Below are 13,170 nucleotides of genomic sequence, written 5' to 3' on the forward strand. Positions count from 1 at the left end.
ATTTTGTTATGAAAATACAATTAAAAAAATATGGTAAGAATATTTTGGAAGCTCTATGAAAGATAGGATAAGCAAATGGTTAAATCCGATCCGTCTTAAGTCCAAATTATATTTATCTAATCCGTCATCCAAACCATTATATTGATTAATACAGATTTGATTTGGATTGGTATGGTTTGAATAATCCAATTAACAATTTTATCTAATTATTATTTTTGATTTATTTTATTATTTAATGTTTAATATGCACAATTAATTTAATTATAAAAAATATTATTAAAATTTTAGTGTTATAATTAATTTTTTATTTATTTATAATAGTAATTTATTTATATTTGTTAAAACTTTTAATTTGTTACATTTGACTATTTTAATTAACTAATTAAAATTTAAAAAATATTTGAATATGAAAAAAATTAAAATTATTTGGATAATTTGGATAATTTGGATAATTCTAATTCAATCTTAATTTAATTCAATCTAAACTTAATCCGATCCGATCTCAATCCAATCTGAAATATCCAATCCGAATTAATATTTCAGATTCAGATAATATTGGATTTTGAATTAATCCGTCAAATGTTCACCTTTAATGAGAGATTTGAACAAAATATTGATATTGACATAATTGAGACTTATTTAATAGTTCAATCGACACGTTAGAAAGCCAATTTTTTTCCTTGAGAGCATCATATTCTAATTGTAAGTTGTGTGAGATTTCATTATAAGAGAATCATTGTAATACTCTTATAATATATTTTGATAGTAAAAGTTAAAATTCTCTTATGTTTCGAAAATGAATGTAGGCCTATTATAGCCGAACCACTATAAATCTTATATTTGCGTTATTTAATTTGTTTTTTTTCATTTTCACAGTTATTTAGTTATTTAGTGTTGTTGTTCTTGCATTAATGAATATTTCATTTTCCGGTATCTCGAACACATTCATCATTAAATTTATAAACTTGTCTAAAAATTGATAAAATATATAATCCCCGGAATAAACACCCTCACTAATGAAAAATGGTCATTACTGATAGTACAATCTTTCGGTAATGGCCCTATATCTCGATATAGCTATATACCGAAAGTAAATTTTGTCAGTAAATTTTGTTGATAAATGTCCTTTTTCACTAATACTTCCTGATTTGCCTTTTTTTTGTGTACTAACTTTAATTTCTTTTTTCTATGTTAAAACCTAAATTCTCATGTAGTCTAATTTGAGAAATTGGATGATGAATTTTACATAGGTGGTTTGTGTTGGTCCTTATTTATCTTAAATGACTAATGGATCTTGTTGAGGAAAAAAACAACAAACAAAATGGAGTGAAAAAATTGTTATCCTTTTCACGAGTTTAGTGTTGAGGAGGTGAGTCATAGTTGGGAGAAACTCTTAATATAATTGTATAAAATTTTTAATTTGAAGAGGTGTGAAAATTGGTTCATAAAATTATTTAGATTTGATTTTTTTATTCAGATCGGCTAACACGAATCCCACCATCACGACTAGGGATAAAAATAGGGTGAGGGATAAGAGTGTTCAATATTTGATCTGAACCAAATATTCGATCATCACTTAATTCGAATTTCATTTTCGGTTTTCGAATCGAATTTTAAACTTATTTGAATTTAAATATGATTTTCGAATTAATTTTCGAATTTGGGTTCAACTCGAAAACCAAAACGAATATTTATTATATATAATAATTTATTGTTTTATTATATATAATATATAATAATTTCCTCTCTACCTTATTCTCTAAGCCTAATTCATCAACATCAACGGCCCATTTATCTACATTTTCTAACCCTAATTTTTAATTTCTCAATCCGCTCACTTCATCTTTATTCACTAAACATAATTTCTTAGTGACATACCTCTTATATATTCTCTAAACCTAATTTATTTATATTCTCTAACCTATTCAAATAATTTCTTTAGCGTCATTCCTCTTTTTCATCTTTATTCTCCTATGAAAGAGTTAGTTTCAACTGCATTTCTAAGTTTCCATCTTTCTAATATTGCTCTATTAACTTTTTATTGGTCAAAACTCTTAAACTTTAATCTATCTCTATCCCTAATCTTCTAAGATCTTAATTCAAAATTTGTTTCAAAAAGCATTTTATAGAATTTATATTATAATATATTTAAATTTCATATTAATATACAAAAAAAAGTTAAAACTCTTATAATTATAAAAGTAAATAATAAATAAATAAATTGATATGTTATATATTGTATGTGTGTTAATTAGTTTCTTAAGAGGAGTTAGGGACAAAAATAGCATCTCTATCCTTGGTGATATATTAATCGCATTTTAAAAGAGACGTGTAACCCAACATTTTAAAAATAAAACGGGAAAAACTCACTTCAAACAGCATAATTTAAATTGAAAACCGTGAGACATTACAATTGTCATATTTAATAATGAAAGTTTTCTAAATTAAAGCGTGTATTAATGAGAATCGAACATAAGATATTTTATTTCTTAAATAAAATTTATGATTATAGACAAATGAACAAATTTGGCGAGATATTTAAATCGATGTACACGATCTTACTAAAATGTTAAAAAGAGTCATGATCACCTAACAAAACTGAGAAATATTCCAAAGTCATTATATTAAAGTCACACAAATCACTATATAACACGAGATAATTAGATTCACTTTAGGTATTGTTCTTAACATGAAAATTTCTAATATATCGAACTTTAGGTATTGTTCTTAACATTAAAATTTCTAATATATCGAGAGAAAGGTTTGTTTTATTTAACGAAAACATGTGTTTCATTTAGGTCAATATATATATATATATATATATATATATATATTATAAAAAACAAATTTAATTTAATAAGAAATTAATTTATAAATTTAATATATTATTTAACATCTAAATTATCGTAATCTAAATTAATCGTTTTTATTGTATTATTTATAAATTAACTTTTTATAAATAATAAAACATCATCTCTTAAGTTTATTGCTTTGAGTAGAATACATATAATTTAATTAAAAACAATTTTCAAATATATTTTAAAAAATTATAATAAAACTCAATTTTCAAATATAATTTAAAAAATATATATAATATAATGAGTTTGTAATGATACATGTTGCCTGCATATATAAAGTATAAGTTATTTATATTATAAAAATATATTTTGTTCTAAAATTAAATAAATAAATTGTTTTTTATTATATAAGATTTTTTTATTAATATTTTTTATTATTATATTTTAAATAATTAATGATATTTTATTTGATATATGAAAAGTTGATTGTAATATATTATTAAGTTATAGTTGATTTTAATTAGTTTAAATATTATTAATTGATGATATATTGTTTTTCATTATTTTGTAAATTTTAAAAAATTATACAATACAATTTTTATGTTATTTCTTAATCATAAAAATATCATTTAAAAAACATTATACTAGATATATAATATATATTTCAATTAATTTATATTTATTATATGTTAAAATATTGGTTTTAATTATTTTATTTAAGTCTCTTCTTATATTATTTTATTATATTATATTTTATTAAGATTATTAAATTTTAACTTTATAATAATTTATTCTTAAAATATTAACACAATCTTATTATTTTATTATGAAAATAATTAATGTTTATTTGGGTTTTAACTTTTTTATTTATTTTTTGGTTTATATATTTGTCTTTTGATAAAATTATCAAAATATATTATTTAAATAATATTGAGTTTCTAATAGGTAATTAATGAAAGTAATAAAATATTAACATAATCTTAAAAAAAATATTTAATTAATCCTTTAAGGTAATTAATTAAAATGAGAAATAAAATATTAACATAATCTTAAAAAATATTTAATTAATCTCTTAAGGTAATATCAGATTAAAATTAAGGTAATCTATAATAACATTATATTTAATTTGTATTAAAATAGTTAAGAATAAATAATATTTTTTATAAATTTTATGTTATTATTATACTAATATTTAAAATATTTTTCTTAATAAAAATATAGTGAGTACTATTGTTAACAAATAAAAAAATATATTACTATATTATTAATTAATATATGTTAAATGTAATAACTTCTTAAAATAATATTTTAGAAACTAAAATATTTTTAAATAATATTATTGTTCAAATATTAAAATATAATAATATAAGTTATTTTATTATTGAAATATAAATATAGAAAATGAAGTAAATTTAAAAAAATAGAACTAATGATATGTATTAAAGATAATATATATATATATAATCTAATCAAATTCAAATGAAAAAAAAGTATTATTGTCTTATTAATAATGGTAACTAGTTCCAAATATTATATAAATTTCAAATATCTAACTTTACTACTTATGTATTTTTCAATAACTTTTAAATATGTTATATTTGATTTTTTATAAAAGAAATTTGTTTTTATTTTGTTTGTATCAATTAAATATTTCTTAAATTAAGATTAAACTATGATTACTTGTTTTGTCTTTATTTTTATACGATTAACTATATATATATATATATATATATATATATATATATATATATATATATATATATATATATATATATATATATATATATATATATATATATATATATATAGTTAATATATTGACCATTTAAATAAAAGATTGCAATTTTTGTTTGTAACTTTTAATATTATAAAAAATTACATTTTTACAGTAAATAAGTTAATTAAATTGAGTTGGTTATCTAAAGTCTAACTATTAAATATATTTTTTATAAATGACCTCATAATAATAATAATAAGATTTGTTTAACTTAAACTATTATAAATGTAAATCTTGTTTGAGGCACCCACAAATCTATTTACTTATTGTACAAATGTATCAATACTTTTATATTATATATATATATAATAATAATTTATATTAAAATAATGAAAATTCATTGTATAATATAATAGAAAATGATAAAATATAATTCATTGAAAAAATAAAAATAAAAAATCTATTTTCTTTCATTTTTTCGTATTTTTTTTTAACAAATCATATTATTATTTTTTCAACCTAATCAAATTATTTTACATTATTCCTCCACAATTTTCATCATCACCATTTCTCAATATAATAAATCATGAGGGTAAGAAAATATTAAAAATTAATTAATTTTTGTGCACAAAATTATTATACTGACATCAACGATATATTTTTTATATTAAAATTAAATAAAAATAATAATTTGTATGTAAGCACATTATTCAACAATAATTTATTTTCTTCAATAATATGATATATTAAGTTTGAGAGTTATCTTAACTTATAATTTAATTTAAATGTAAACATATTTTTCATTTATATTGGTTTAGTAACATAAATCAATAAAATCATTTAACTTATTAAGTAAAGCTGCAAAATATTTAAGTGAAGTGGTTTTACTTAATATGCCCTTAAAACTATTTGATAAATATAACTATTTAAAAATAAATAATTGACTATTATTTGACAAGAACATTAACAAATGTTTAACATCTTCATCATTAAGAGGTTATAAATGAACTTATGACTGGTAGATTTGGAGCACAAAACCTAAATTCCTCAGACTATTTTAATTATTTTTAATAAATAAACATTTTATTATAAGGTATTCATCATCACACTAGCTAGGATTGCTAGAATTCAATAAAATCCTATACTCCAATTTTATTAAAATGGTCACAACGTGCATTAATTTATTTGGAAAAAAATTACACCAATTTTATTTAGTGTAAAAATGTATCAGCCCATTAGATGTGATATGACATTAATAAAAATCGTTAAATAACGAGTGACACAAAAGGTTACCAACACACTTTAAACAAAATAAGGTTAATCATTTGGATAATAATAGTAAGAATATAATATAAAATATTTGTCAACTAACACCATACAAAACTAACCTGTTAAAAAGTTTTAAAATTCTAAAAAAGATCAATTAGTTAACTAATCATTTTAACTGTTTTTTTCTAAGATGTCCTTATCGATGTAATAATAACATTGGGTTAATTGTAACATATTTTTATTTTTATTTTATTAATTTTCAATTAAAATTTTCAATTAATTAATTTTTGTCAACATTTAGTATATCATTATTTATCAAAATTACAATAATTAAAAACTCTATGAAAAAATTATAATAAATATAATTTGAATAATATTATTAAGATATCAATTCGACAAAACTGATGAAATAGTTTAAGTGTCAACAATATTATTTAAAATATAATTTAACTTCAAATAAAGATAAAATTAATTAGAAAAATATATTTTGTTTAAGATAAATATAAAAAGAATAAAATTATAATGGTAATTTTGAGCCAAAAAATGATATTACAAATTACAAAATCATATAGATTTGAATTATATTATTCTAAATTACAAATAAAATTAACACACCCATGAAATTCGAATTTTAAAAAGATGTCATAGGACAAGTGATCTAACACAAGTTTAACTTAACGGTTAAACGGTTCTAGTTAGGTCCGGTTTTACCTCATATTTTACAATGTACCGGTTTTAGTTCTACTGGTTCTGAACCGATAATTCAATTTTGTATTAAACATTTTAAATGATTTTTTTCAAAATTTTTATTTGCGTTGTACTATTATTTTTTTTAAAACTATGTTATAATATATTATGTTAATGTAACACTATAATATATTTTAAAGTCTCATTTTTTAAATTAATAATCATATAAATTAGATTTTTTTTTTAAATTCTATATCAATTATAATTTAGAATTAAAAATAACTAATATATATATTATTAAATATTATTTATAATATATCTAATATTTTAAAAAAATTAATATAAATTTATATAATTAAATTATTACCGGTTTACCAATTAAACTACAAAAAAAAAAAAAAAAAATAGTTCAACTAAAAACTGAATCGTTTAACCGATAGAAAACCGGTTAATTGGAATTGTTAGAATCGGTTAACTAATAAACCGTTAAGCTACTATTAGTTTTCTTGCATAACTCACTATTAAAAAAAAATAATAATAATTTTTTATGTTTCATGTATATTAAAATGATAAAGAATCTTTTAATCACAACGATAAATAGGGGTTGACAAACTTATCGATCTGGTATTTGAGATTGGATATCCGCCTCTATTTTCTAAAAAAAAATTGCGATTCGTATCTGACCCGGTATTCGACCACTATCCAATCCAAAAATACCGGATCGGATCGATCAACCGGATACTCATCAATTCGATTTTTTTTCATATGTTATTTCTTTTAAAACAAAAAGACATTGGTCAAGGAAGATTAGTTAGGTTTTATTTGCTAATTAAATAGAGAATTATTTTAAGAAGTCAAAAAATCAGATACGAAAGTATGACATTAAAAAAAAAAGTCAAAAAAACATGAAAATAAGAAAAAAATACAAATATTTTATATACCCAACAAATTATCGAGTTTATAAATTCTTTAAAAAATGAATAACTATCGACATATTTTACCGACTTTTCAAACGAATATCAAAATGCGTCGTAATTTTTGAATAATACGCATCAAACGACTACGTTAAAGATTCATCGACTCAAACTAGATAGAACAAAAATAATCGGATGATTATCATTGTTTAGAATTCATCCACAAAACAAAATTTAGGATAACTCATTTATGTTTCTAAAAGTGTAGTTGGTTGTTAGGATAATCTAATTAAAATTGTCTTCATGTTTTTCAAATGATTTGTCAACAAAATAAATCTATACAAGATCAAATCCAACACTTTTATAATGTATAAAAATGTATCTTTTCTTTAAATGATTTATCATCAAAATAAATCTACATCAAATTACCTACATTAATTATTTCTCAAATTTAAAATAAAGAAATCACATAAATTTTAATTGAATATACACTTTTAAAATCTTTTTAAAGAAAGACGCTTTTGATAATTTCGCAGAGATTATAATAAAAAAAGTTTTCAAATCGACGGCTCAACGTTTCACACCACTGAAACTACAGATGAACTTTACTTAAAAGTAATATTAAAATATTATAAAAATAATATCAATTATGTAAAATATATATCATTGAAAAGTCAAATATGAATTAGAGATTTGTGTAATCTATCTATTAGACCATCCAACTTAATACAAATGTAATTGAAGGACCTAATCGTATAAATAAATAAAGTTGAAGGACTATTTTATGAATATAAGTGTTGATCAGTCCATTGCTTGCATGAGCCTTTATAAGCAATCACCAGATATGTAGAGTTCTTCAACTCCATTTTCCAGCAATTTCACCATTTTTTCTTGGCGAACAGATGGCCAACGTTGGAGAAATTGGAGGTCCAGCCGTCGATACACCAGAACCGAAGCAGACCGCTACTCCGCCGTCGAATTTTAAGGTAAGTTTGTCTCTTTTCACATTCATTTTCCTTTTATGTTTGTTTTCTGTAATGATTTGATAGTCCTATATGGATTTATTTCATGTCCAAATGCAGCTTCATGCTTACTATGGGCTTGTTTTGGAATTTTGAAGGATCTTGATTAGAGATATGATGATTTATAAAGAAAAATTGGATCACAAAATCTTTTAGAATGAAAAACACAAACAATCTGTTAGTTTATGATTATATTTTGATGATCAACTTGCAGGGTTCTTCCTCTTCTGCACCAAACAATCCTTCTTCAGTTTGTTTCCAGAGATCTTCCTCATTGCGCCTGAGTCAGATGAACAACTCGGTCAATTTCTCATCCCTGCCATGTATATTCGCTTCGCCTCGAGTTAGTTCTCCCAAATTATCTCGTTATCTAGCGAGGTAACTAACTTGCCCTCAATTTTCTTTAGATTGATTCACTTTACGCTCTTCTATTCTCTAGATCATTGATATATGTTGTATTTTTCCATTTCTCACCAGGCATCATTCTTGGGATCTGCTTGACACTGATTTTTCCCTAGAGAATGAAACAGATCCCTATAGTGAAAACTTATTAAACTTGGCAGGGGCAAATGAAACAGAGCAGAGTGATACAGAGAGCTCGGGAATTGATACTTCGGATATCCTGCTCTTGGATTCACCCATCGAGATGATAACAGCGGATCCAAATCCTGTCCCTAGTTCAGATGTTCATTGCCAGAATGAAGGGGTGAGAATGATATAGATGCAAGTCTCCTTATTCTGTGTTTTCATTAATTACAGTCTTATTCAAATCTGTTTTTTTTACAGGAACTCCCAAACTTACACACTAGTAATTCAAGACGAAGATGTCTTGTTTTCGAAACAACAGGATCTCCTCCAAGGCATATAGGCGATACCTATCCGGATTTTATCACCAAAGAGGAATCAGCTGATAAGCAACTGTTACCAGAAAAACCCAAGTCTGGTCCTTCTTCTTCTCGAAGTTGCTTGGTTTCTGGGATCGGTCTTCATCTGAATTCCCTAGTAAGAATTAGGGAAGATTCCAATAGTGCAATGGTTGATTACGTGGAAAAAGAAGAGGCTGAAGAGGAAAAGCTCGGTCAGACTACTCCGAAAAAGAAGAGGTACCTATTTGAAAAATAGTTTAAACTCAATCAATTCCTCTTATACCATTTTGTATGTTTGAATTACAGGCGCAGGTTGGAAAACTGTGAAGAAAATGATGGATGTAAGCGATGCAGTTGTAAGAAATCAAAATGCTTGAAACTGTAAGTATATTGATTAATAATCCTTTTAGGGTCTAAATTGATTGAAGCTCTTCTTATAATTAATGATTTTTTTTCCTATTATGCAAGTTATTGTGAATGCTTCGCTGCTGGTCTTTATTGCATTGACTCGTGTTTTTGCCAAGAATGTTTCAACAAGCCCATACATGAAGATATGGTTGTGGAAACTCGCAAGAAAATAGAGGGTCGAAATCCACTCGCATTTGCACCTAAAGTTGTTAATGTACCTGAAGCTGGGGTAAGTCTACTTGAATTTAATCTCAAATTAATCATGCAGGATCTTTAAAGCCAATTCTTAAACATGCTTAATTTGTCTCTATAGCAGGATGATTCAAGGCATAAATCAGGATGTAACTGCAGGAAATCAAATTGTTTGAAGAAATACTGTGAATGCTATCAGGTTTCTCCTCCTCCCCTCTCAAAAGAAAAAATTAAAATAATTTTATTTGATTGTGTTCTTTCTATTTTGTAATCAGAGTGGAGTTGGATGCTCCAATAACTGTAGATGTGATGGATGTAAAAACCCTTTAGGGAGAAAGGATGGTGAGTAAGCAAGCCTCAAAGTTCTTCTTCTTATTGTTTCCCTATGTTCTAACAAAATTTAGGGTTTTTCTTAAAAGGTTCAGAAGACAAAGAATCTAGAATGCTTGAAAATGGAACCATACTTCAAAACAATGAACAGGATAATCAAGATTCAGAGTTTTTCCCTGCACCTTTTGGGGCTGTCAGGTACTAACCCAGTTGAATCAAACACGAATCTTGATGTTATTGTGTCTTGATTCATGTTTTTATTTTATTTTATAGTTGTGATGAAACTGAAACGAGTGAACAGACAGCTTTGGCGATAAAACGACCAGCTGGGATGTCTAATCTTTCGGTGATTCCAGAGTGTTCATATAAAACAGAGAAAAGGGTTGGAAAGGAAAACATGATGCCGGAGATAGTGAGAGTAGATTACTCACCTAGAAGGGTAATGATAATTAGTTGTTCTCCCAATAGCAAGAGAGTTTCTTCTCCGTACAATGGTGGCGGCGGCGGCGGCGGCGGCGGGGCGTCCCCGAGTTCATCGAGGAGTAGAAGGAAGATTGTTCTTCAATCCAGTCCTTCGTTTCAGACTCCAGCACCTAAATAGGAATAATAGAAGAAGATGAAGATAAGAACTCATGGTTATTTGTTGTTGTGTTTAATTAGATTATCATATTAATCAATTTAAGACAGTTTTATGTTTGGAAACAATTTTTTATTTAATGTATTTGGTGGTTTCACTCCAGAAATAAGATTATTTACAACAAATGAAAACTAATATGTGCATAAAATTGTCTTAAATAATCTTATTTAATACTAATGTATTAGTAAAAATAATACTTCATGATACAACATTTTTTTATGCATATAATATTAGTAAGAATTCCACTATTAATAACATTTCATTCAAAAAATAATATCTTGAATAAAATCTTTGACTCCTAAAGTTTTTCTCAACAAAAATGATATGAACTTATCTTAGCGAACAACTTGTAATAATGCCCACATGAAAACTATTCATATATTGTCAATGCATAATGTCTTATTCAAACGGGGACATTTTTTTGTGTCCTACCAAAAGTAAAACTCTATTATGGGACGAACTCTCAATAATGTTTAGCTCCTTTTATATCTAATTCGGATAGCGAAACCACTAGATCGAGGATCATACATGTCCTTAACTGTGACATTTGTACATATAGCAATGAAAGCAAGTTTAGGATACGTCTTAGCTAGACTTTTGACACTACATCAATTGTCGTCCCAAAAATTGATCGAAGAACCATCTCCCACAATGAATCTAGATTGCTCACGAAAACTTTTCCACATAGAATAAATTTCTCTTCAAATGCTATGTCCCACTAGCTAATTAGTCATTTTGTGAACTAACCAAACAAATTGTAACCATACTTATATTTGATCATCGATGTCCAAAGACTATTCGGTTCTGTTACAAATCTATAGCACCATTTTAATAGAAGAGCCTTATTAAAAAAATAAGATCTTGAATATTTAAACCTCCTTGATTTTTAAAACATGTAACCTTATCCCAACTAACTAAATGACAAAACAATGAGTTAGAGGATCCCTATAGAAATTTACACATTATTCTCTTCATTTTCACCACCACAGTTTTAGAAAGAATGAATAAAGACATCATATATGTGGACATAGATGACAATACACTCTTAATGAGGATTAACCTAGTCCCTTTCGAGATTATTTTACTTTTTCATCTAGACAATTTACATTATATCTTAGTGATATCGGGTCCCAAGAGACCTTGGATCGTAATTTAGCATCCAATGACATATCAAGATATGTTGATGGAAGATCATCAATTCTAAACCCCAACACATTTGTCAACATCATCATTCTTCTATTCGAAACAGGATCTGAAAAAAAGATGTTTGACTTATTAAGTTTCACTTGAAGACTAAAACATGCATCGAATAACCATAAAATATCTTGAAGGTGTTTAAAATTTATGTATAGTCTGAATCATGCAGAGCGTGTCATCAACGAAAAGAAAATGTGATATAGAAAAAGGATATTTTCTTCACCCATAACTCACTCCACGGATGAGTCCCGAGTTTTCTACAAACGCTATCATTTTTTAGAAAGCTTTCATGACAATAACAAATAAGAAATGAGAGAGTATATCACCCTGTCTAATCCTCGAAAACTCTCGAAAAATTCCTAAGAACTACCATTAACAATGACAGAAGACTTAGTTGTCGAGAGACAAAATATAATTCACTCAATCAATTTCGCACCCATTCTCTGTTGGCTTTGACTATTGGATCTTTCTAAGAAAAATAGATATTTGCTAAAGAGGAAAAAGTCTTGAGAATCTTAAGTGTTGTATATTTAACTTTTACAAACAATCTTTATATAGGAGTAATTAGCCTAAAAACCCTAAATTACTTATACATACAGGCCCAAGCCAATTAATAATTAAATAAACTCTAATGGTATAAAAGACAATAGAGGCCTATAACTTTCAATTTTCTGACAATCAATGCTTAAACTCACAATCTCCCCCGTAAGCTTGATTTGGTTTGAGATTTTTCATGCTGAACATCTCTCGCATCTCTGCAAATTTGAATCTTGCTAGTGCTTTGAATGTTTGCACACTGCTCTCTAGTGCTTACGAACTCCACATTGATTTGTCAGTTCTCGAAGCATTCACGAATGAATTGGAATCGAGTGTCGATGTGTTTGTTGCATCCATGAACCATCGGGTTCTTCATTACTACTATTGCAGACTTGTTGTCGACGTAAAGGGTTATCGGCCTCGGCTCGCATCCGAGCACCTCGCTCAACGAGTTTCTCAGTAAAAGTCCTTGACACGACGTTGTAGTAGCTGCCATAAACTCCGCCTCACATGAAGATAAAGCAACAGTTCGATGCTTCTGAGATTTCCAGGTGATCAGATTCCCGTTGAGATAAAACACAATCCCTTTAGTACTT

General features: G+C 25.7%; 1 protein-coding gene across 1 annotated transcript; it reads left to right on the forward strand.

Annotated features, from left to right (window-relative positions):
• Positions 1-8,287: 8,287 nt before the first annotated feature.
• Positions 8,288-10,804, forward strand: LOC124924989 (CRC domain-containing protein TSO1-like). The gene is made up of 10 exons (XM_047464969.1): positions 8,288-8,371; positions 8,622-8,785; positions 8,885-9,113; positions 9,194-9,442; positions 9,530-9,654; positions 9,742-9,910; positions 9,998-10,072; positions 10,149-10,215; positions 10,278-10,401; positions 10,477-10,804. The coding sequence occupies exons 1-10, from the start codon at positions 8,288-8,290 to the stop codon at positions 10,802-10,804; spliced, it is 1,614 nt and encodes a 537-aa protein (XP_047320925.1).
• Positions 10,805-13,170: the final 2,366 nt, after the last annotated feature.

Source organism: Impatiens glandulifera, chromosome 2, assembly GCF_907164915.1.
Source record: "Impatiens glandulifera chromosome 2, dImpGla2.1, whole genome shotgun sequence".
Taxonomy (NCBI): domain Eukaryota; kingdom Viridiplantae; phylum Streptophyta; class Magnoliopsida; order Ericales; family Balsaminaceae; genus Impatiens; species Impatiens glandulifera.